The 22682-nt window shown below is 49.2% G+C and overlaps 1 protein-coding gene across 1 annotated transcript in view; it reads right to left on the bottom strand.

The window, feature by feature from the left end:
* The window catches only part of nrde2 (NRDE-2, necessary for RNA interference, domain containing), a 51448-nt gene that overhangs the window by 26798 nt on the left and 1968 nt on the right, over positions 1-22682 (bottom strand). Inside the window, exons 2-6 of the mRNA XM_033027547.1 lie at positions 17755-17863; positions 16843-17052; positions 15817-15963; positions 9366-9843; positions 1071-1476 (exon numbers count right to left, since the gene is read on the bottom strand). Coding sequence (XP_032883438.1) covers positions 1071-1476; positions 9366-9843; positions 15817-15963; positions 16843-17052; positions 17755-17863 — 1350 coding nt within the window. The remainder of the gene's footprint in view (positions 1-1070; positions 1477-9365; positions 9844-15816; positions 15964-16842; positions 17053-17754; positions 17864-22682) is intronic.

The raw sequence follows: 22682 nt of genomic DNA, 5'->3' as shown, positions 1-22682 counted from the left end.
GTTTGATTTTTTTTAAACTCGGGAGAGCTCTTGGAATGAATTTGTACCATGGGATAGGGCTATTAAGAGCTAAATCTAACTCTCTTAAGGGCATCCAGTGATTTGGTCTTCACTGCCTTCTGTGGCAGAGAATTCCACAGATTCACAACTCACTGGGAGAAAATGTCCCTGCCTCAGAGGGCGGTGTAGGCTGGTTCTCTGGATGCTTTCAAGAGAAAGCTAGACAGAGCTCTTAAAGATAACGGAGTCAAGGGATATGGGGAGAAGGCAGGTACAGGGTACTGATTGTGGATGATCAGCCATGATCACATTGAATGGCGGTGCTGGCTCGAAGGGCCGAATAGCCTACTACTGCACCTATTGTCGATAATGTCAAAGGATTCAGCAGGATGTAGACCAGTTGCAAACGTGGGCAGAGAAAAGAGACAGAGTTTAATCCCGACAAACATGAGGTGTTGCATTTTAGGAAGTCAAATGTAATGGGAGAAAGTACACAGTGAATGGCAGAGTCTTAGAGGCATAGTCGACAGTCGAGACTAGCCTGAAATTGGCAAGACAAGGGGAGAGGGTGGTAAAGGCAGCCTTTGCCAGTCGGCACGCCGCATATAATAGTAGGAAATCATGTTGCAGCTGTACAAAACTTTGGTTAGGCCACGTATGGAACATTATCTTCAGTTCTGTTCGCTCCATAACAGGAAGGATGCGACAGATTTGTATGCATGTTGCCTGGATTAGCGTCTTGGATATTTTGGAAAGGCTGGACAAAGGTTGGAAAGTTTGGGACTGTCTGGGTTTTCTCCGGGTGCTCCGGTTTCCTCCCACACGCCAAAGACAGACAGATCTGTAGGTTAATTGGCTTCGGTAAAATTGTCTCCAGTGTGTGTCGGATAGTGTTAGTGTACGGGGGCGTCGGGGAAATGGGTCGGCACGGACTCAGTGGGACGAAGGGCCTCTAAAGTCCCCTGGAGCATTTAAAATCTTAAGTCCAAAGACTCTAACTGCAGCAGGCAGAAGATACTGCAATGCCCCCAATGACTGCAGTTCAGGACACAATACAAGACCCGCCTTACCCAGCATGGCTTCTTCGATGCCGGGAAGGGCGGGATGGGACACGAGCGTCCCGTCCAGGGCAGCCGCCAGGGTGCTGAGACATTTGCCGTAGGTGCCATTGACCTTGGACGTCGAGTAGGTGCTGAACTGGCTCTGGTAGAACAGGAGGTAGCGCTGCCACAGGGCGGTGTCGTTGGGGTGAAGGAAGACCACTTTCTTCCACTCGTTGACCAGGCTGGACGGCTCCCAGGCCTCCTGGCACAGCTGCAGACGGGCCACCTTCAGCTCCACCCGGCTGGGGTTGCTCTCGATGCCCCGCTCCAAAATAGCCAGCTTCTTCTCCAGGACCATCCGCCGTGACCTCTTCCTCTTCTCAGATTCCCCCGTGGCCGCCGTGAACGGATTTGGACCTTGCATTAACTCATCCTGCAGCAGGGAGAGAGGAGGGGGGGGGGGAGAGAGGAGGAAGACATCTCGTGAGAAGGAGGCACAAGGAACTGCAGGTGCAGCTGCTGTTTTGTCTTTCACTCTAAAGTGAAAACGCTTTTCCCCGTGACCTTGTGGGTTTTCTCCAGGTGCTCTGGTTTCCTCCCACACTCCAAAGACGTACAGGTTTATAGGTTAATTGGGTTCGGTTAAAAAAACGCTTTTCACTCTACCTTGATACACGTGACAATAAACTACACTGAACTGAACAAAATAAATAGGGGCAAAGTGCTGGAGTAACTCAGCAGGTCAGGCAGCCCCGTTGTGCAGCGGTAGAGTTGCTGCCTTCCAGTGCCAGAGACCCGGGTTCGATCCTGACTGTGGGTGCTGTTTGTACGGAGTTTGTATGTTCTCCCCGTGACCTTGTGGGTTTTCTCCAGGTGCTCCGGTTTCCTCCCACACTCCAAAGACGTACAGGTTTATAGGTTAATTGGATTTGGTTAAAAAAAAGTAAAATTGTCCCTAGTGTGTAGGACACAGCTATGTACGGGGAGATCACTGGTCGGCGCGAACTCGATGGGCTGAGAGGCCTGTATCCGCACTGTCTAGAGTCTAAACCTCTGAAGACTAAATCTCTGGACATTCATACAGTAGGTGATGTTTCGCCTCGGGATCCTTCATCCTAATGAGGAGATTCATCAATCTTCTTCTTTCCGTGTCCATCTTGTTACGAATGTTGACAATGTCACAGCACTAAACTCCTTTTACGTTTTAGCCGCAGAAAACATGGCAGGAACTGTTCAAGCGCAAATAATGTTGTAGGAGCCATTTATGCCTAGGCTAGCTACAGTTGGCTTGTTATATTATTTTGTCTCAATATATGTTGCAGTTTTATTTTGGACACTTGGGGGCGGTCATTAGATGTCCAGTGGGGCGTGTATATAAATATATGGGCACAGTGGACAGGAAGTGGCAGCCCCGGCACAGGGGTGGAGGGCATACAGTTCTCACCAGACCGGGGGCACAACAGCCCGCTACAACTTGCATGCAGAACAAGGAACTGCAGGTGCAGCTGCTGTTTTGTCTTTCACTCTAAAGTGAAAACGCTTTTCCCCCATGACCTTGTGGGTTTTCTCCAGGTGCTCTGGTTTCCTCCCACACTCCAAAGACGTACAGGTTTATAGGTTAATTGGATTCGGTTAACTCGATTCACTCTAACTTGATACACGTGACAATAAACTACACTGAACTGAACAAAATAAATAGGGGCAAAGTGCTGGAGTAACTCAGCAGGTCAGGCAGCGCCGTTGTGCAGCGGTAAAGTTGCTGACAAAAACCTGGACCCACTGCAGTTCACGTACCGCCACAACAGATCAACGGTGGATGCGATCTCGCTGGCCCTCCACTCCGCACTGGACCACTTGGACAATAAAAACTCATATGTCAGGCTGTTATTCATTGATTACAGCTCGGCATTTAACACAATCATCCCCTCCAAACTGGTTACCAAACTCGCAGAACTGGGTCTCTGCGCATCCCTCTGCAACTGGATCCTCGACTTCCTCGTCCACAGACCACAGTCTGTTCGTATTGGTGGAAATGTGTCAGCCTCAATAACAATCAGCACGGGAGCACCTCAAGGCTGCGTGCTCAGCCCCCTGCTGTACTCACTCTATACCCATGACTGCGTAGCGAACCACAGTGCGAACTCCATCATCAAGTTCGCTGACGACACCACTATTGTGGGGCGTATCACTGATGGGGATGAGTCAGAGTACAGAAGAGAGATCGAGCAACTGTCCATATGGTGCCAGCGCAATAACCTGGCCCTGAACACCAGCAAAACCAAGGAACTGATTGTGGACTTTGGAAGGAGTAGGAGGGGGACCCACAGCCCCATTTATATCAACGGGTCGATGGTTGAAAGGGTCAAGAACTTCAAATTCCTGGGGGTGCACATCTCTGAAGATCTTTCCTGGTCCGAGAACACGAACGCAATTATCAAAAAAGCTCATCAGCGCCTCTACTTCCTGAGAAGATTACGGAGAGTCGGATTGTCAAGGAAGACTCTCTCTAACTACTACAGGTGCACAGTCGAGAGCACGCTGACCGGTTGCATCGTGGCTTGGTTCGGAAATTTGAGCGCCCTGGGGAGGAAAAGACTACAAAAAGTAGTAAACACTGCCCAGTCCATCATCGGCTCTGACCTTCCTTCCATCGAGGGGATTTATCGCAGTCGCTGCCTCAAAAAGGCTGGCAGTATCATCAAAGACCCACACCATCCTGGCCACACACTGATCTCCCTGCTACCTTCAGGTAGAAGGTACAGGAGCCTGAAGACGGTAACAACCAGGTTCAGGAATAGCTACTTCCCCTCAGCCATCAGGTTATTAAACCTGGCTCGGACAAAACTCTGATTATTAGCAACCACTTTCTGTTATTTGCACTACCAGTTTATTTATTCATGTGTGTATATATTTATATCATGGTATATGGACACATTTATCTGTTTTGTAGTAAATGCCTACTATTTTCTGTGTGCTTAAGCAAAGCAAGAATTTCATTGTCCTATACAGGGACACATGACAATAAACTCACTTGAACTTGAACTTGAAAACCTGCTACTTTCATCCCTTTGTTTGTACAACTACTTCAATAAACAACCAATAAACTACTGGAAATAACGACTGGAAAATCTGTTCTATTTGGTCTGCGTAAGATCACTCCGACTTACCTGTGTAGTGATGGCAACGGAAAAATTGGACACTGGAAGAGTCAGAAAGTTGCCATTACAGATGCAATGTAGAACAGTGGAGCACAGGAAGAAGCCCTTCAGCCCATAATGTCTGTGCTGAACATGATGCCGCTAAACTAATCTCCTCCGCCTGCACACTCCATTCCCTGAAGAAGTGTCTCAATAGACAACAGACAATAGGTGCAGTAGTAGGCCATTCGGCCCTTCGAGCCAGCACCGCCATTCAATGTGATCATGGCTGATCATTCACAATTAGTACCCCGTTCCTGCCTTCTCCCCATATCCCCTGACTCTGCTATCTTCAAGAGCCCTATCTAGCTCTCCCTTGAAAGTATCCAGAGAACCGGCCTCCACCGCCCTTGGAGGCAGAGAATTCCACAGACTCACAACTCCCTGTGAGAAAAAGTATTTCCTCGTCTCCCTTCTAAATGGCTCACCCCTTATTCTTAAAAAGGGAGATCTGAAACGCCACCTGTCCATGTTTTCCACAGATGCTGCCTGGCGTGCTGAGTTACTCCAGCACTTTGTGTCCTTTTCCGTAATATGGATTGTCCATTCCCTCCACAAATGTTGCCTGATCCGCTGAATTCCTACAGCAGTTTGGGTCTTGATCAGACTCCAGCTTCGATTTATCATGTTATGGATGTTAAAAAGCGGCATGGCAATACTGATTTAGATTACACTTGTAGATTCCCGTTGTTTTGCACCTTGTTACTATAATTGGGGGTGTGTTCGTGCGTTCTATTAACATTTCTTGGCCTTCATAACAAGAGGATTTCAGTATAGGAGTAAAGAGGTTCTCCTGCAGTTGTATAGGGGTCTGGTAAGACCACATCTGGAGTATTGTGTACAGTTTTGGTGTCCGAATTTGAGGAAGGACATCCTTGTGATTGAGGTAGTGCAGCGTAGGTTCACGAGATTGATCCCTGGGATGGCGGGACTGTCATACGAGGAAAGATTTAAAAGACTAGGCTTGTATTCACTGGAGTTTAGAAGGATGAGGGGGTATCTTATAAAAACATATAAAATTATAAAAGGACTGGACAAGCTAAATGCAGGAAAAATGTTCCCAATGTTGGGCGAGTCCAGAACCAGGGGTCACAGTCTTAGAATAAAGGGGAAGCCATTTAAGACTGAGGTGAGAAAAAACCTTTTCACCCAGAGAGTTGTGAATTTATGGAATTCACTGCCACAGAGGGCAGTGGAGGCCAAGTCACTGGATGGATTTGAGAGAGAGTTAGATAGAGCTCTAGGGGCTAGTGGAGTCAAGGGATATGGGGAGAAGGCAGGCACGGGTTATTGATTGGGGACGATCAGCCATGATCACAATGAATGGCGGTGCTGGCTCGAAGGGCCGAATGGCCTCCTCCTGCACCTATTTTCTATGTTTCTTCCTGTTATTCACAGACGGCTGTGAAGGCCAAGTCAATAAATATTTTTGGCGGAGATTGACAGATTCCTGATTAGTAAGGGTGTCAGGGATTATAGGGCGAAGGCAGGAGAATGGGGTTGAGAGGGAAAAATAGGTTCATAAGTGATAGGAACTGATTTAGGCCATTCGGCCCATCAAGTCTACTCCGCCATTCAATCATGGCCGATCAATCTCTCCTTCCGAACCCCATTCTCCTGCCTTCCCACTGTAACCTCTGACACCCGTACTAATCAACTTGAAGATCAGCCATGATGGAATGGCGGAGTAGACTTGATGGGCCGAATGGCTTAATTCTGCTTCTTGAACTTATGAACATGACAGTCTGCTCCCCTGGATTCTCTCATCCCACCAATTGCTTCTTGCCTTTGGGAGGTGGGAGGATGGGGGGGGAGGGAGGACATCGATAACTGAGACAGTAACCTATTCAGCAAGTGGTTCCAAGCCAGTGCACCGGGGGGGGTGGCACAGTGGCACAGCTGGAAGAGCCGCTGCCTCTCAGCGCCAGAGACCCGGTACCGTCGGTGTGGAGTTTGCACGTTTCTCCCTGTGACCGCGTGGATTATTCCTTCCGGGTACCTCTGTAAATTTGCCCAGAGTGTGTAGGGAATGGATGCGAAAGTGGGATGACGTAGACTAGTGCTTATGGGTGATCGATGGCCGATGGACTTCATAGCGGCATCTCCAAACTGAACTAAACCAAGGAAAGCAATTGCACACGCACGGGCAAAGTCTTCCCCTTTCAGCAAAGTCATAAATGCATAAACTGATGCAAAGAGCAGGAGTCTGGGTGAAATGGGATTCTGAAAGAAGCATCCTTGGGGGTTTGCAGCCAGAGCTGCAGCTCTGCTTTGGTGCGCGCTGGACCCACACAGGCTTGTGTTGCCTCCCTTATTCTTGCAGCTGCAGTCGGAGGCAGACAACACAGAGACAGTGAAATGTGACCACAGTTCCCTGGCGTGCCTCAATGACAGGTCGGGACTGGCACGGTAGAGTCGCTGCCTCACAGCGCCTGAGACCCGGGTTCCATCCCGACTACGGGTGCTGTCTGTGCAGAGTTTGTACATTCTCCCCGTGACCTGCCTGGGTTTTCTCCAGTTTCAATAGGCAATGGGTGCAGGAGTAGGCCATTCAGCCCTTCGAGCCAGCGGATCGATCATGGCGGATCATCCACAATCAGTACCCCCGTTCCTGCCTTCTCCCCATATCCCCTGACTCCGCTATCTCTAAGAGCCCTATCTAGCTCTCTCTCGAAAGTATCCAGAGAACCTGCCTCCACCGCCCTCTGAGGCAGAGAATTCCACAGACTCACAACTCTCTGTGTGAAAAAGAGAGTTTCCTCCCACACTCCAAAGTCGTACAGGTTTGTAGGTTGATTGGCTCGGTATAATTGTAAAATTGTCGCCAGTGTTTGTTGGACAGTGCGAGTGTGTGGGGGTCACTGGTCGGCGAGGAGTCGGTGGGGCCTGTTTCTGCGCTGTATCTCTAAACTAAACTAAGAATGTTTCGGCCTGGGGGCAACTCTTCCCATTCCACAGAAAATTCCAGCTGTCAGTGGCGAAACCTTGCAACTCCCATACTTGAATGAAACACAAACTGCTGGAGGAACTCAGCCGGTCTGTGGAGGAAAGAAGTCAGATGAAGGGTTCCATTACAGCAGGCAGTGAAGAAAGCGAATGGCATGTTGGACTTCATAACAAGTTGAGTTGAGTATAGGAGCAAAGAGGTCCTTCTGCAGTTGTACAGGGCCCTAGTGAGACCACACCTGGAGTATTGTGTGCAGTTTTGGTCCCCTAATTTGAGGAAGGACATTCTTGCTATTGAGGGAGTGCAGTGTAGGTTGACAAGGTTAATTCCCAGGATGGCGGGACTGTCATATGCTGAGAGAATGGAGCGGCTGGGCTTGTATACTCTGGAGTTTAGCATGAGAGGGGATCTTATTGAAACAAATAAGATTATAAGATTAAGAAAAATATAAGATCTCCAGAGATGATGCCGACTTGCTGAGTTTAATTTAGTGATTTTGCGTGGGAACAGACCCTTCGGCCCACAGGGTCCGTGCCAATTAGTAAATACCCATGCACCAGTTCCATCCTACACACTGGGGACACTTCACAGAAGCCGATTAACTACAAACCTGCAAGTCTTTGGAATGAGGGAGGAAACCGGAGCACCCGGAGAAACCCCACGTAGTCACAGGGACAACGTGCAAACACCGTACAGACAGCACGTGCAGTCAGATTCAAACCCGGGTCTCCGCCGCTATAAGGCAGCAACTCTACCGCTGCGCCACCGTGCCACCCTCAAGTTACACCGGCACTTTGTGTCTTTTTTTGTAAGCCAGCATCTGCAGTTCCTGGTGCCTACCAATGAATCCGATCTCTGCTTACCCATCCATGAAGATACTGAAAGAAACCTGACAGCCCTACAGACACCTTGAAACCTCAATCAGTCTGAAGCAGGGTCCCCACCCAAAACACCGTCAGTCTATTTCCCTCCACAGATGCTGCCTGAACCTACAGACTTCTTCCAGCACTTTGTGGAGATTCTAGCATCTGCAGTTCCTTGCCCCCATTCTTTGTATCGGAAGTGTGGGGTAGGATGCTGACATGGTTTCACCACACAGTGGCGCAGCTGGTACAGATTCAGCAGCTTGAATTTGATCCTGCCCTGTGTGGACTTCCCTCATTCTCTCTGTGGTCGTGTGGGTTTCCTGTGGGTGCCGTGGTTTCCTCCCACATCCCAGAAATGTGTAGGGGGGGGGGGGCTGATACACGATGTAGGTGGCACGGCACACGCCACGGTCCCAGGTTTGATTCTGACCTCGGGTGGAGTTTGCACGTTCTCCCTGTGACTGCATGGGTTCCCTTCGGGTGCTCCGGTTTCCTCCCACGTCCCAAAGACGTGCGGGTTTGTGGGTCGATTGGCTCTCTGTAAATTACCCCCCCCCGTGTGTAGGGAGTGGATGTGAAAGTGGGATTACATAGAACTGGTGTGAAATTGGCCTCTGTTAAATTGCTCTCATTGAGTAGGTAGCGGACGAGAAAGTGATAACTTGATCTCGTGGGACACAAAATGCTGGAGTAACTCAGCGGGTGAGGTCTCGACCCGAAACATCGCTCATTCCTTCTCTCCTGGGATGCTGCCTCACCCGCTGAGTTACTCCAGCATTTTGTGTCTACCATCGATTTTACCAGCATCTGCAGTTCTTTCTTACCCATTGTCAGAGTGAGGCCCAACGCAAATTGGAGGAACACACCTAATATTTCGCTTGGGCAGTTTACACCCCAGCGGTATGAACATTGACTTCTCTAACTTCAAGTAGCCCTTGCTTTCTCTCTCCCTTTCCTCCCCCTTCCCAGTTCCCCTACTAGTCCTACTGCCTCTGCCTACTTTTTATCTTTGTCCCGCCTCCCTCCCCCCCACATCAGTCTGAGGAAGGGTCTGAGGAAAACGTCGCCCATTCCTTCTCTCCTGAGATGCTGCCTGAGTTACTCCAGCATTTTGTGTCCACCTTCGATTTTACCAGCATCTGCAGTTCTTTCTTACACATAGATCTAGTTTGAATGGGTGATTGATGGTCGGCCTGGTCTCGGCGGGCGGAACGGCTGTCTATCCAGAACTAAAACTAATTGGCGGCACGCAAACAAAAGACTTTCACTGCACATCGGTGAACGTGACCACAATCAACCTAAACCCACTCACCTGAAAATGAACGAACTCCATCCAGGTTTGGACGTTGCTCGAGTCCTCCCTCAGCAACCTGTTGAACCTCTCCACCTTGGCCAGCATAGCGGCATTCACTTCCTCACCGGAGTCCGTGGGGACGCGGCCTTTGTCTTCCTGCTCGGGCCGTCCCTTCCCCTGCAGCCACAGGCTGGTGGAAGCGTCGTAGATCCCCAGCGGATTGACCCAACTGACGGTGCCCGCCGATCGACTCTCGCTCTCTTCCCAGTCCGGCACGGGGATGAAGGCCGGCGCGACGGCGGGGGTGTTGCTCTGCGAAGCAACTTCACAACGGACGGCAACCGCGTCAGTCCTCAGCTGCTGAAGGCTCGATGTGCTGTAGTATCGATCCTCCCTCCTCTTCGCCCTCTTCTTCTTCTGTTGCTTGGGACCTTCCCAAAGGATCTGCTGCTTTTTGGGGTTAAGGCCAATGCATACATCCCCTTTCCTCTTGTACCTGAAATACATAACCAGCTTGTTTCACCATTTAGGGATCAGGTGTATTGTTGTTGCGTTTACCTAGGTACAGTGACAGGCTTTGTATTGCATGATATCCAATCAAGTCAGATAAATACAATCAAGCCAAACTCGTACAATTGGTAGAGCAAAGGGGAAGAGACAGAGTGCGGAATATAGTTCTCAGCATTGTAGCGCACCAGTTCCAGAGACAGAGTCCAATGTCCGCAATGGGGTAGAGGTGAATCGGACAGTACTCTAGCTTATGGAAGGACCGTTCAGAAGCCTGATGACAGAGGGGAGGAAACCGACAGAGCTGCTGCCTCAGCGCCAGCAACCTGGATTCAATCCTGACCTCGGCTGCTGTCTGCGTGGAGTTTGCACGTTCTCCCTGCGACCGACTCGGTTTCTCGGGGTGCCCCGGTTTCCTCCCACATTCCAAAGAAGTGCGGGTTTGTAGGTGAATTGGCTTCTGTAAATTGTCCCCAGGGTGTGGAATATAGTTCTCAGCATTGTAGCGCACCAGTTCCAGAGACAGAGTCCAATGTCCGCAATGGGGTAGAGGTGAATCAGACAGTACTCTAGCTTATGGAAGGACCGTTCAGAACCCTGGTGACAGAGGGGAGGAAACTGACAGAGCTGCTGCCTCACAGCGCCAGAGACCCCGGTTCGATCCCGACTATGGACGCTGTCTGTACGGAGTTTGTACGTGCTCCCCGTGACCCGCGTGGGTTTTCTCTGGGTGCTCCGGCTTCCTCCCACACTCCAAAGATAATAGACAATAGGTGCAGGAATAGGCCATTTGGCCCTTCATACCAGCACCGCCATTCAATGTGATCATGGCTGATCATCCCCAATCAGTACCCCGTTCCTGCCTCCTCCCCATATCCCCTGACTCCGCTATTTTTAAGAGTCCTATCTAGCTCTCTCTTGAAAGCATCCAGAGAACCTGCCTCCACCGCCCTCTGAGGCAGAGAATTCCACACACTCACCACTCTCTGTGAGAAAAAGTGTTTCCTCGTCTCCGTTCCAAATGGCTTACTCCTTATTCTTAAACTGTGGCCCCTGGTTCTGGACTCCCCCAACATCGGGAAGACGTACAGGTTTGTAGATTAATTGGCCCTGGTATAATTGTAAAGTGTCCCTAGTGTGTGTGGGATGGTGTTATTCTTGGGGGATCGCTAGTCGGCGCAGACTCAGTTCACGCGCAGTATCTCTAAACTAAACTAACCACTCCTACGCAAGCTCCAAACTCAGCAACTATCGGTTTTGTAGACACAAAGAACTGCAGATGGGGTTCCAAAAAAGACACAAAATGCTGGAGTATCTAATACCTCAGTTTCTCCACACATCATCCTGGCTAAATCTCCACCGAAACATTCACAAAGAATATATTGGGGTTTGCACAGACCAATGCCCAGGCAAGAGTATGATTTGTCTGGGCTCTGTGTTATTATATTCAGTTTAATTCTGCGACCTGTTTGAATGACAACACAGCAGAATGATTTAGTAAGCACAGGCTAGCTTTGAAGCAAGCACATGAAGAATGACCACCTAGGACAGGTAATGGAAGAAGGGTCTCGACCCGAAACACCCCAGCGGGATGAACATTGACTTCTCTAGCTTCAGATAGCCCTTGCTTTCTCCCTCCATCCCCTCCCTCTTCCCAGTTCGCCCACCAGTCTTAGTGTCTCCGCCTACATTCTATCTCTGTCCCGCCCACTCCCCTGACATCAGTCTGAAGAAGGGTCTCGACCCGAAACGTCACCCATTCCTTCTCTACAGAGATGCTGACTGTCCCGCTTAGTTACTCCAGCATTTTGTGTCTATCTGCACTTCCTTCCCACACAAAGCAGCAACCTGGGCCAATGTCTACACCGGGGGTGAAACATAGAAATTAGGTGCAGGAGAAGGCCATTCGGCCCTTCGAGCCTGCACCGCCATTCAATATGATCATGGCTGATCATCCAACTCAGTATCCCGTACCTGCCTTCTCTCCATACCCTCTGATCCCCTTAGCCACAAGGGCCACATCTAACTCCCTCTTAAATATAGCCAATGAACTGGCCTCGACTACCCTCTGTGGCAGGGAGTTCCAGAGATTCACCACTCTCTGTGTGAAAAAAGTTCTTCTCATCTCGGTTTTAAAGGATTTCCCCCTTATCCTTAAGCTGTGACCCCTTGTCCTGGACTTCCCCAACATCGGGAGCAATCTTCCTGCATCTAGCCTGTCCAACCCCTTAAGAATTTTGTAAGTTTCTATAAGATCCCCTCTCAATCTCCTAAATTCTAGAGAGTATAAAGCAAGTCTATCCAGTCTTTCTTCATAAGACAGTCCTGACATCCCAGGAATCAGTCTGGTGAACCTTCTCTGCACTCCCTCTATGGCAATAATGTCCTTCCTCAGATTTGGAGACCAAAACTGTACGCAATACTCCAGGTGTGGTCTCACCAAGACCCTGTACAACTGCAGTAGAACCTCCCTGCTCCTATACTCAAATCCTTTTGCTATGAAAGCTAACATACCATTCGCTTTCTTTACTGCCTGCTGCACCTGCATGCCCACTTTCAATGACTGGTGTACCATGACACCCAGGTCTCGCTGCATCTCCCCTTTTCCTAGTCGGCCACCATTTAGATAATATAGCCAATGATCATGGCCAGTAATAAGGTAACCAGAGCTACTCTCCCACTGCTACCCCTCTGTGATTCCTCCTGCTCTTCCTCTAGCTAACAATTGAAAGGCCTACATCGAGTGGAGAGGATATTTCCAATAGTGGGAGAGTCTAAGACTGGAGGTCATAGCCTCAGAATTAAAAGGCGTTCCTTGAGGAAGGAGATGAGGAGGAATTTCTTTAGTGGTGAATCTGTGGAATTCATTGACACGGAAGGCTGTGGAAGCCAAGTCAGTGGATATTTTTACAAGATAGATTCTTGATTAGTACGGGTGTCAGGGGTTATGGGGAGAAGGCAGGAGAATGGGGTTAGGAGGGAGAGATATATCAGCCATGATTGAAAGGCGGAGTAGACTTGATGGGCCGAATGGCCTAATTTTATTCCTATTACTTTGTGACCTTTTCTCCAGAGATGCTGCCTGTCCGTGCTGAGTTACTCCAGCTTTTTGTGTCTATCTTCGGTTTAAACCAGTTCCTTCCTACACATCATGGAAAGGAACTGCAGATGCTGGTTTATCTCAAGGTTGGGGCAGCCGGAGGAAACCCGCGGCGTCACACAGGGGGGAACGTGCAACGTCTGCGCACGATGGAACTTGGGTCTCTGATGCTGTGAGGCAGTGGCTTTATCAGCTGTGCCACCGTACAGCCCCTGTGCAGTGCTTCCGTCATGAAGCCAAAGTCTAACCTCCGCTGTGATCATAGACATGACAACTCTGTGTTGGACATCACTGACCCGAACACTTGGTAATGTGAAAGCTGCCCGGGAGCAATGACACAATTGACGAGGTACTTCATCTCACGGCTAATTAAGTTTGCCGTTATGCCAAAGCAGTATTGACACTGGCCATTGTTTAGCAGTCAGTTGGGGGAGAGCCCCCGTGAGGCTCAGGGAAAGGCACAACATCGGCCGCAACCTGCTTCTGAAGTGATTCACGAGTAAATGGACTGCCACACAGGGAACTGTACTCTGCCTCCCTCAACCTACCCAGCCTTAACATAACCTGTCACCCATGCAAAGATTTGCTCCCCTCATCAATCTTTTGATTGCGAAAAAAATCTATATTTGCTCCTGGGCTGCACGTACATCGACTAGGCTTGTCTTTCCGCTGACTGGATAGCACGTAACAAAAGCTTTTTGTACAATTATTGCTCAAATTATTGCTCAAACTAAATGGCGTCAAGTTGGGAAAAGGGGACGTACAACGGGATCTGGAGGTCCTTGTACATCAATCTATGAAAGTAAGCATGCAGGTACAGCAGGCAGTGAAGAAAGCGAATGGCATGTTGGCCTTTATAACAAGAGGAATCGAATATAGGAGCAAAGAGGTCCTTCTACAGTTGTACTGAGACCACATGGTCTGGCAAACGCCTCCGTTGCCATGCTGTGAGAACGGAGAGGTTGAGAAGGAGTTTCTTCCCAGAGGCCATTCGAACTCTAAACTCCTATCTCACTAGGGACTAACTTTACTGAACGTTTTTCCTTCCAATATTTAATATGTAGAAGAATATGTGTGTGTTTATGATTGTGTTTATGGTTTGTTTGGTTGTTTGTTTGTCTTTTTGCACAAAGTCCGCGAGCATTGCCACTTTTCATTTCACTGCACATCTCGTATGTGTATGTGAGAATAAACTTGACTTGACTTGACTTGAGTATTGTGTGCAGTTTTGGTCCCCTAATTTGAGGAAGGACATTCTCGCTATTGAGGGAGTGCAGCGTAGGTTTACAAGGTTAATTCCCGGGATGGCAGGACTGTCATATGCTGAGAGAATGGAGCAGCTGGGCTTGTACACTGGAGTTTAGAAGGATGAGAGGGTATCTCATTGAAACATATAAGATTGTTAAGAGCTCGGACACGCTAGAGGCAGGAAACATGTTCCCGATGTTGTGGGAGTCCAGAACCAGGGGCTACAGTTAAAGAATAAGGAGTAAGCCATTTAGAATGGAGACGAGAAAACACCTTTTCTCACAGAGAGTAGTGTGTGTGTGTGTAGGTGTGTGTGTGTGTGTGTGTGTGTGTGTGTGTGTGTGTGTGTGTGTGTGTGTGTGTGTGTGTGTGTGTGTGTGTGTGTGTGTGTGTGTGTGTGTAGGTGTGAGTCTGTGGAATTCTCTGCCTCAGAGGGCGGTGGAGGCAGGTTCTCTGGATGCTTTCAAGAGAGAGCTAGATAGGGCTTAAAAATAGCGGAGTCAGGGGATATGGGGAGAAGGCAGGAACGGGGTACTGATTGGAGATGATCAGCCATGATCACATTGAATGGCAGTGCTGGCTCGAAGGGCCAAATGGCCTACTCCTGCACCTATTGTCTATTGTCTAAAAAGGCCTTGTGTAGCCTATTTGTCTGATGTTGCTTCAGAGAACTTGAACATTCGGTGTCATCCTGTGGATATGGATGACGGGAAGGTGCGGGGATTTTTTCGAGAGTAAAACTGAAGGAACAGAATTATTTCTGCAAACATCATTGCCCGATTTTTAAACATAAGATTGTAACAAAGGGCGGCAGGATGGCGCAGCTGCTTCCTCACGGAGCCAGAGACCCGGGTTTGAGCCTGACCTCTGCTGCTGTCTGCGTGGAGTTTGCACGTTCTCCAGAACATTGCCATGATCCATAGAAACATAGAAAATAGGTGCAGGAGGAGGCCATTCAGCCCTTCGAGCCAGCACCGCCATTCATTGTGATCATGGCTGATCGTCCCCAATCAATAACCCGTGCCTGCCTTCTCCCCATATCCCTTGATTCTACTAGCCCCTAGAGCTCTATCTAACTCTCTCTTAAATCCATCCAGTGATTTGGCCTCCACTGCCTTCTGTGGAATTCCACAAATTCACAACTCTCTGGATGAAAACGTTTTTTCTCACCTCAGTCTTAAATGGCCTCCCCTTTATTATACCTCTTCCAAACCTCTTCCAAACCTCTTCCAAATGACAGGGTGGCACGGCAGTAGAGCTTTAGTTGCTGCATCACAGCACCTGCGACCCGGGTTGGATCCCAGCTACGGGTGCTGTCTGTACAGAGATTGTACGTTTTTCCAGTGACTGCGTGGGTCTTTTCTCCGAGATATTTGGTTTCCTTCCACACTCCAAAGACGTACATGTATATAAGTTCATTGGCTTGGCATAAATGTAAATTGTTCCATAGTGTACGTAGGATAGTGCTAGTGTGCGGGGATAGCTGGACAGCGCGGACTCAGTGGGCCGAAGGGCCTGTTTCCGTGCTGCTTCGCTAAACTAAACCGCAATCAACTGTCCACCACAAGAGAACTACCACCAAACAAAGCCCACGGCCTCTCCCATTACACGTACCTTGCCAGGTCGCCACGATAGAGCGATTTGTACATCCAGTTGGCAGGATCAGCCTTCCTGTCGATGCAGAAGCTCTGGCCAGAAGGCGATTGAATGTCATCCAGCCACATGAATTCACCCGCAGGAAGATCGGCACAGACATCATTCCTGCAAGATTACAGAATCCCATTGTGGGCACAAGGGCAGATGCTGGTTTACAAAACAAAGACATAACGCTTGAAAAAAAACTTTGGTCTCCGCCGCCATTGTTGGAGTCATTAGATTCATAGAACGGAGACGAGGAAACACTTTTTCTCACAGAGAGTGGTGAGTCTGTGGAATTCTCTACCTAGGAGGGCGGTGGAGGCCGGTTCTCTGGATACTTTCAAGAGAGAACTAGATAGGGCTCTTAAAGATAGCGGAGTCAGGGAATATGGGGAGAAGGCAGGAACGGGGATACTGATTGGGGATGATCAGCCATGATCACATTGAATGGCGGTGCTGACTCGAAGGGCCAAATGGCCAACTCCTGCACCTATTGTCTATTGTCTATTGAAAGGAACAACCAACCAACAACCATGAAGGCATCAAACAAGTCTAGGTTTAGGTTTATTGTCACGTGTACCGAGGTACAGTGTAAAGCTTTGTGCTCCACGCTATCCAAACAGATCAGATACTATACACAATTACAACCAAGTCAAACTCAAGTACAATAGGGTTGAGCAAAGGGGTAGAACTATAGTCCAGAATATAGTTCTCAGCATTGTAGAGCATCAGTTCCAGAGACAAAGTCCAATGTCCGCAATGGGGTAGAGGTGAATCGGACACTACCCTAGCTTATGGAAGGGCCGATCAGAAGCCTGATAACAGAGGGAAAGAAGCTGTTCCCGAGTCTGATTCACCTCTACCCCATGGTGGACATTGTCTATGGAACTGAAGTGTTACAATTCTGAGAAGTAATATCTGCTCTCTGATAGTTGACCAGGGTGGGACATCTTTCTGCAGTAATGATTATCAATACTGTCTCTTAGCACACAATCTCCTCACCTCACAGTGCTGGGCTGCTTGCCTTTCTCCCAGAGGAGCTCAGGGTCAGAGTTACCGATGGAATGATCTCTCTCTCGGCTTTTCTTCTTCTCTTTTTTGTGACGATGATGTTTTTTCTTCTTTTTCTTCTTTTTGGCCGCAGGGTGCTCTTCCCCGCTGACAACCAATCTGGGGGACAGTGTCCCAGACGCGTCACGGTCGGAATAAGTGCTGAAAGTGAAGGAGGTCAGGGTAGGGTTAATCACAGGTTCAGTGTTGAACAATCACCAGCTAAACCCATGTTAGTGCTGTGAAGTGTCGATTCAAGCTCCTAGGTACAATAGACAATAGACATCAGGTGCAGGAGTAGGACATTCGGCCCTGCGAGCCAGCACCGCCATTCAATGTGATCATGGCTGATCATCCCCAATCAGTACCCCGTTCCTGCCTTCTTCCCATATCCCCTGACTCAGCTATCTTTAAGAGCCCTATCTAGCTCTCTCTTGAAAGTATCCAGCGAACCGGCCTCCACTGCCCTCTGAGGCAGAGAATTCCACACTCACAACTCTCTGTGTGAAGAAGAGTTTCCTCGTCTCCGTTCTAAATGGCTTACCCCTTATTCTTAAACTGTGACCCCTGGTTCCCAACATCGGGAACATATTTCCTGCCTCTAGCATGTCCAAACCCTAAATAATCTTGCCACATGAAGGCAAGCTTGGCATGTGCCTTCTTTACCACTCTATCTATTTGTGTTGCCACTTTCAGGGAGTTGTGGACTTGGACCCTAAGATTCCTGGGTCTGGTGGTGCGCGCTTTCAAGCTTCTGTACCCTCTGCTAGATCTGGGAGAGGGAATGACCTGGGTGGGACAAGTCTTTCATTGTGGGACAGGGTGGGAGAGAGTGAGAGTGTGAGACACACACGGACGGTGTACCTTGCCTGCGGTGACCCCTGGGGCGAGTCTGCTGCAATCCCCACCATGCGTTGGTGCAGCTGCAGGGCATCCTCAGTGCGGAAGCTCCGATTACTGAGCCAATCCAATCCTGCGGGGAGCAGAAATCAATGTTATTTGGCAACGCATGGTGGATTTCAATGCAGGGACTCATCAGATAAACTGACAGTAAATCGCAGCAGATGCCGTTAGTCATTCATCACAGTCAAGGGCGACGTGGTGCAAACTCAATGAAAACTCCACCGATCGCCACGCCCTGCACTGCTGCAGTGCTGACTGTTTAACTCTCACGGGGAGAGGGGAGAAGAGAAGGAGAGGGGGAGAGAGGGGGGAGAGGGAGGGAGAGAGAGAGAAGGAGAGAGAGGGAGAGGGAGGAGGAGAGGGAGAGGAGAGAGAGGGGAGAGAGGGAGAGAGAGGGAGAGAGGGAGAGAGGGAGAGAGGGAGAGAGGGAGAGAGGGAGATATATATATATATATAGAGAGAGAGAGAGACAGAGAGATAGATATATATATATATATGTAGAGAGAGATAGCGAGATGGAGAGATGGAGAGGGGGAGAGGGGGGGAGAGGGAGAGGGAGAGAGGGAGAGAGGGAGAGAGGGAGAGAGGGAGGGGGGGAGAGAGAAGGGGGAGAGAGGGAGAGGGGGAGCGAGAGATGGAGAGAGGGAGAGAGGGAGGGAGAGAGGGAGCGAGAGAGAGAGAGAGAGAGAGAGAGAGAGAGAGAGGATGAGAAAATAAATGGTGCAGTTATGCGATTCAGATTTCACGGCTTCCCTGGATTGGAGCTGCTCCAACGATTTTGTGCAAACATTCAGACACCAAAGAGATACAAGGAACTGCAGATGAAATGTGCAGGAAGGAACTGCAGATGCTGGTTTAAACCGAAGATATAGACACAAAAAGCTGGAGTAACTCAGCGGGACAGGCAGCATCACTGTATAGAAGGAATGGGTGACGTTTCGGGTCGAGACCCGTCTTCAGACTGGTTAGGGATAAGGGAAAAAAGTTACGGTGATAAAGGAAACAGGCGATTGTTAGCTGTTTGTTGGGTGAAAACGAGAAGCTGGTGCGACTTGGGTGGGAGAGGGATAGAGAGAGAGAGGGAGTGGGGACGCCGGGGCTACCTGAAGTGCGAGAAATCAATATTCTGGAACTGCAGATGCTGGTTTAGGCCGGTTCTCTGGATGCTTTCAAGAGAGAGCTAGATAGGGCTCTTAAAGATAGCAGTCAGGGGATATGGGGAGAAGGCAGGAACGGGGTACTGATTGGGGATGATCAGCCATGATCACATTGAATGGCGGTGCTGGCTCGAAGGGCCGAATGGCCTACTCCTGCACCTATTGTCTATTGTCCATTGAAAAATGCCAATTGACTTGGCCTCCACAGCCGTCTGTGGCAATGAATTTCACAGATTCACCACCCTCTGACAGAAGGAATTCCTCCTTGTGTCCCGGCCTGAAACTTTGTCTGTCTATTCCCTCCACAGATGCTGCCTGACCCGCTGAGTTACTACTACACTTGTACAGTATAATGCTCAAGATTTCAGCATCTATGTTCTCTTGTCCCCTTCAAAAAGTTAAAGTTAGTTATGGGTTTGGAGAGAGACTGGTGCCATTTAAACCTCAGCTTGCAGAGTTATTGTGGGTAATACTAAATTATGAATTATGTGTGAGCAGATGAGGTTAATTTATATTGACATCATGTTCAACACAAACACTGTGGTCAGAAGGGCCTGTTCCTGTGCTGTACATTTTCTATGTTCGTTTAGTTTACAGACACCGCATGGAAAGAGGCCCTTCGGCCCACGCCAACCAGCGATCAACCGTACATTGGCCCATCCTACACACACGGGTGGGAGGGGGGGACAATTTACAGAGGCCAATTAGCTTACCAACCTGCATGGTTTTGGAATGTGTGAGGAAACCGGAGCACCCGGAGAGAGCCCACGGGGTCACAGGGAGAACGTGCAAACTCAGTGGGACTGCCAACCCTTGGGATCTTGCCGTTACATTGTCGCACAGGTTGCGAGGTGCATCTTGAGTTGCTATTGTGCCCGTCCTTTGATAGATGATCGTAAAGGCATAAGCACCAGTTTCTCAGCCATCAAGACGAACATGTAAGCTTTCAGGGAGACAAAAATTGCTGGAGAAACTCAGCGGGTGAGGCAGCATCTATGGAGTGAAGGAAATAGGCAACGTTTTGGGCCGAAACCCTTCTTCAGACTGATGTAGGAAACGTCATCTATTTCCTTCGCTCCATAGATGCTGCTGCACCCGCTGAGTTTCTCCAGCACTTTTGTCTACCTTCGGTTTTCCAGCATCTTTAAGCTTTCAGTGAAGTCTGCCTAAGGCCATTTCACTGAAAAATCTAATTGAGATCTGCTGGTCTCAAATGACTCCAATGCTTGACATTGCTGTATCGACCGAGGCCCTCTTTCCCTGTTTTTACAACCGTAATTGAACAATTAATAAATGAATAAAAGAGACAGCACCCGAGGTCAGGATCAAACCCTGCTGCCTCACAGCACCAGACACCCGGGTTCGATACTGACCTTGGGTGCTGCCTGTATGCCGTGCAGGTGGAGGAGATTAGTTTAACCTGGCCTCAAGTTTGCCTGTGACATAGTGGGCCCCCAAGGGCCTGTTCCTGTGCTGCACCCGTGGTTTTGGAACAGCTCCGTCCAAGACCGTAAGGAATTGCAGAGAATTGTGGACGCAAACCAATCTCTAACCTCTAACCAAACTTACTTCAAGTAGCCCCTGTTTTCCCTCTCTCCGTCCATCCGCCATCCTAGTCCTCCTGATTACATTTTACCTTTGTAAGCCTCATTGTCACCTTCCCCTAGCTAACAATGATCTATTCTACATTCTCCTTGAACTTTGTCCCCTTTGATCTCTTGTTGTCACACCTAACCCTTCCATATCTCTGTGGCTCCCTCTCCCCTAACTCTCAGTCTGAAGAAGGGTCTCAAACAGAAACCTCACCCATTCCATCTATCCAGGGACGCTGCCTGTCCCGCTGAGTTACTCCAGCACTTTGTGTCTAACTCCCTTCCGTTGACTCCATCCGCACTTCACGCTGCCTCGGCAAGGCCGCCAGCTTAATCAAGGACCATTCTCACTCCACTCACTCCCTCATCTCCCCTCTCCCATCAGGCAAGAGGTACAGAAGTATGAAAACGCTCCAGAATCAGGGACAGTTTCTTCCAAGGTACACAAAAATGCTGGAGAAACTCAGCGGGTGCAGCAGCATCTATGGAGCGAAGGAAATAGGCAACGTTTCGGGCCGAAACCCAGAAGGGTTTCGGCCCGAAACGTTGCCTATTTCCTTCGCTCCATAGATGCTGCTGCACCCGCTGAGTTACTCCAGCATTTTTGTGTACCTTCGATTTTCCAGCATCTGCAGTTCCTTCTTGAACACAGTTTCTTCCAAGCTGTTTTCAGGGCAGCTGAACCATCCTATCAACAACTAGAGTGCGGTCCTGACCAACCTCTTACATCATTGGAGACCGTCAGACTTTAATCTTTAATTGGACTTTATCTTGCACTGTACGTTATTTCCTTTATCCTGTATGTATACACTCGATTGTAATTATGTATAGTGTTTCCGCTGTCTGGATAGCACGCAACAAAAGCTGTTCATTGTGCCTCGATGCACGTGACAATGAACTAAATGAAACCGGTGCACGTAAATATAGTGGACTTTAGACTTTAGAGATACAGCATGGAAACAGGCCCTTCGGGCCCACCGAGTCCACGCCGACCAGCGATTCTCGCACACCAGCACTATCCTACACACTAGGGACAATTTACAATTTTACCGAAGCCGATTAACCCACACACGTGCGCGTCTTTGGAGTGTCGGAGGAAACCAGAGCACCCGGAGAAAACCCACGCAGGTCAAGGGGAGAGCGTACAAACTCCATACAGACAGCACCCGTAGTCAGGATCGAACTTACGTATCTGGCGCTGTAAGGCAGCAACTCTACCGTTGCGTCACCGTGCCACCAAAATGGAATTGGCGGCCCTTCGGCCCAACTTGCCCCCACCGACCAACATGTCTCATCTATGCTTAAAATAATATGTACACAGAAATACAGCAAAGGCAGAAACTCTGCAGCCTGTGCTCTTGCTTCAAGTACGTGACTCAGGTTTTAGAGCTCAGTGAAAGGGCTGAGGAATTGGTGCTGACAGGCATCAATATAACATTCGGAGTTAGCAATCTGTGGCTCCAAGCATCGAGGTATTTGCTCAAGGCGGCAGAGTCCTCATGTCTACTTTACTGATAAGCCTCCACAGGCTGGTCCAAGTCAGAGAGACAGAGGGGATCAGCATTATGCAGGCACCAGCTATTGGTGTAGCTTTTGAGGTTACATCAGTATTGAACAAAAATAGATCGGGATGAATAGATCGGGTGGACACACACACACACACAGAGTCTCTTGCCCAGAGTAGGGGAACTCAAGGACCATAGGATATAGGTTTAAAGTGGGGGAAAATATTTAATAGGAACCTGAGGGGTAAAGAGTCTGTCCCACTTACGCGACCTTTTCAGCGACTGCCGGCACCCGTCAGAGGTCGGCGAAAATTTTCAACATGTTGAAAATTCAGTGGCGACCAGAAAGACGCTACAACTCTTTGGGTGGCTAGGAGACCTCTCACGACCATACAGGCGACACCTGGCGACCTCTTACGACCATACGGACAGCCCCCTGGTGACAACCATGTCGCCATGGGTCGCCAGCATGGTCGTGAGAGTTCTCCTAGTCACCCAAAGAGTCGTAGCGTCTTTCTGGTCGCCGCCGAATTTTCAACATGTTGAAAATTTTAGGCGACCTATAAACGGGTGCCGGCAGTCGCCGAAAAGGTCGCGTAAGTGGGACAGGCCCTTAACTTTTTCCACACAAAGGG

Source organism: Amblyraja radiata, chromosome 9, assembly GCF_010909765.2.
Source record: "Amblyraja radiata isolate CabotCenter1 chromosome 9, sAmbRad1.1.pri, whole genome shotgun sequence".
Taxonomy (NCBI): Eukaryota; Metazoa; Chordata; class Chondrichthyes; order Rajiformes; family Rajidae; genus Amblyraja; species Amblyraja radiata.
Note: the sequence above shows the minus strand (reverse complement) of the source record. Positions and strands in the feature narration are given on the sequence as shown.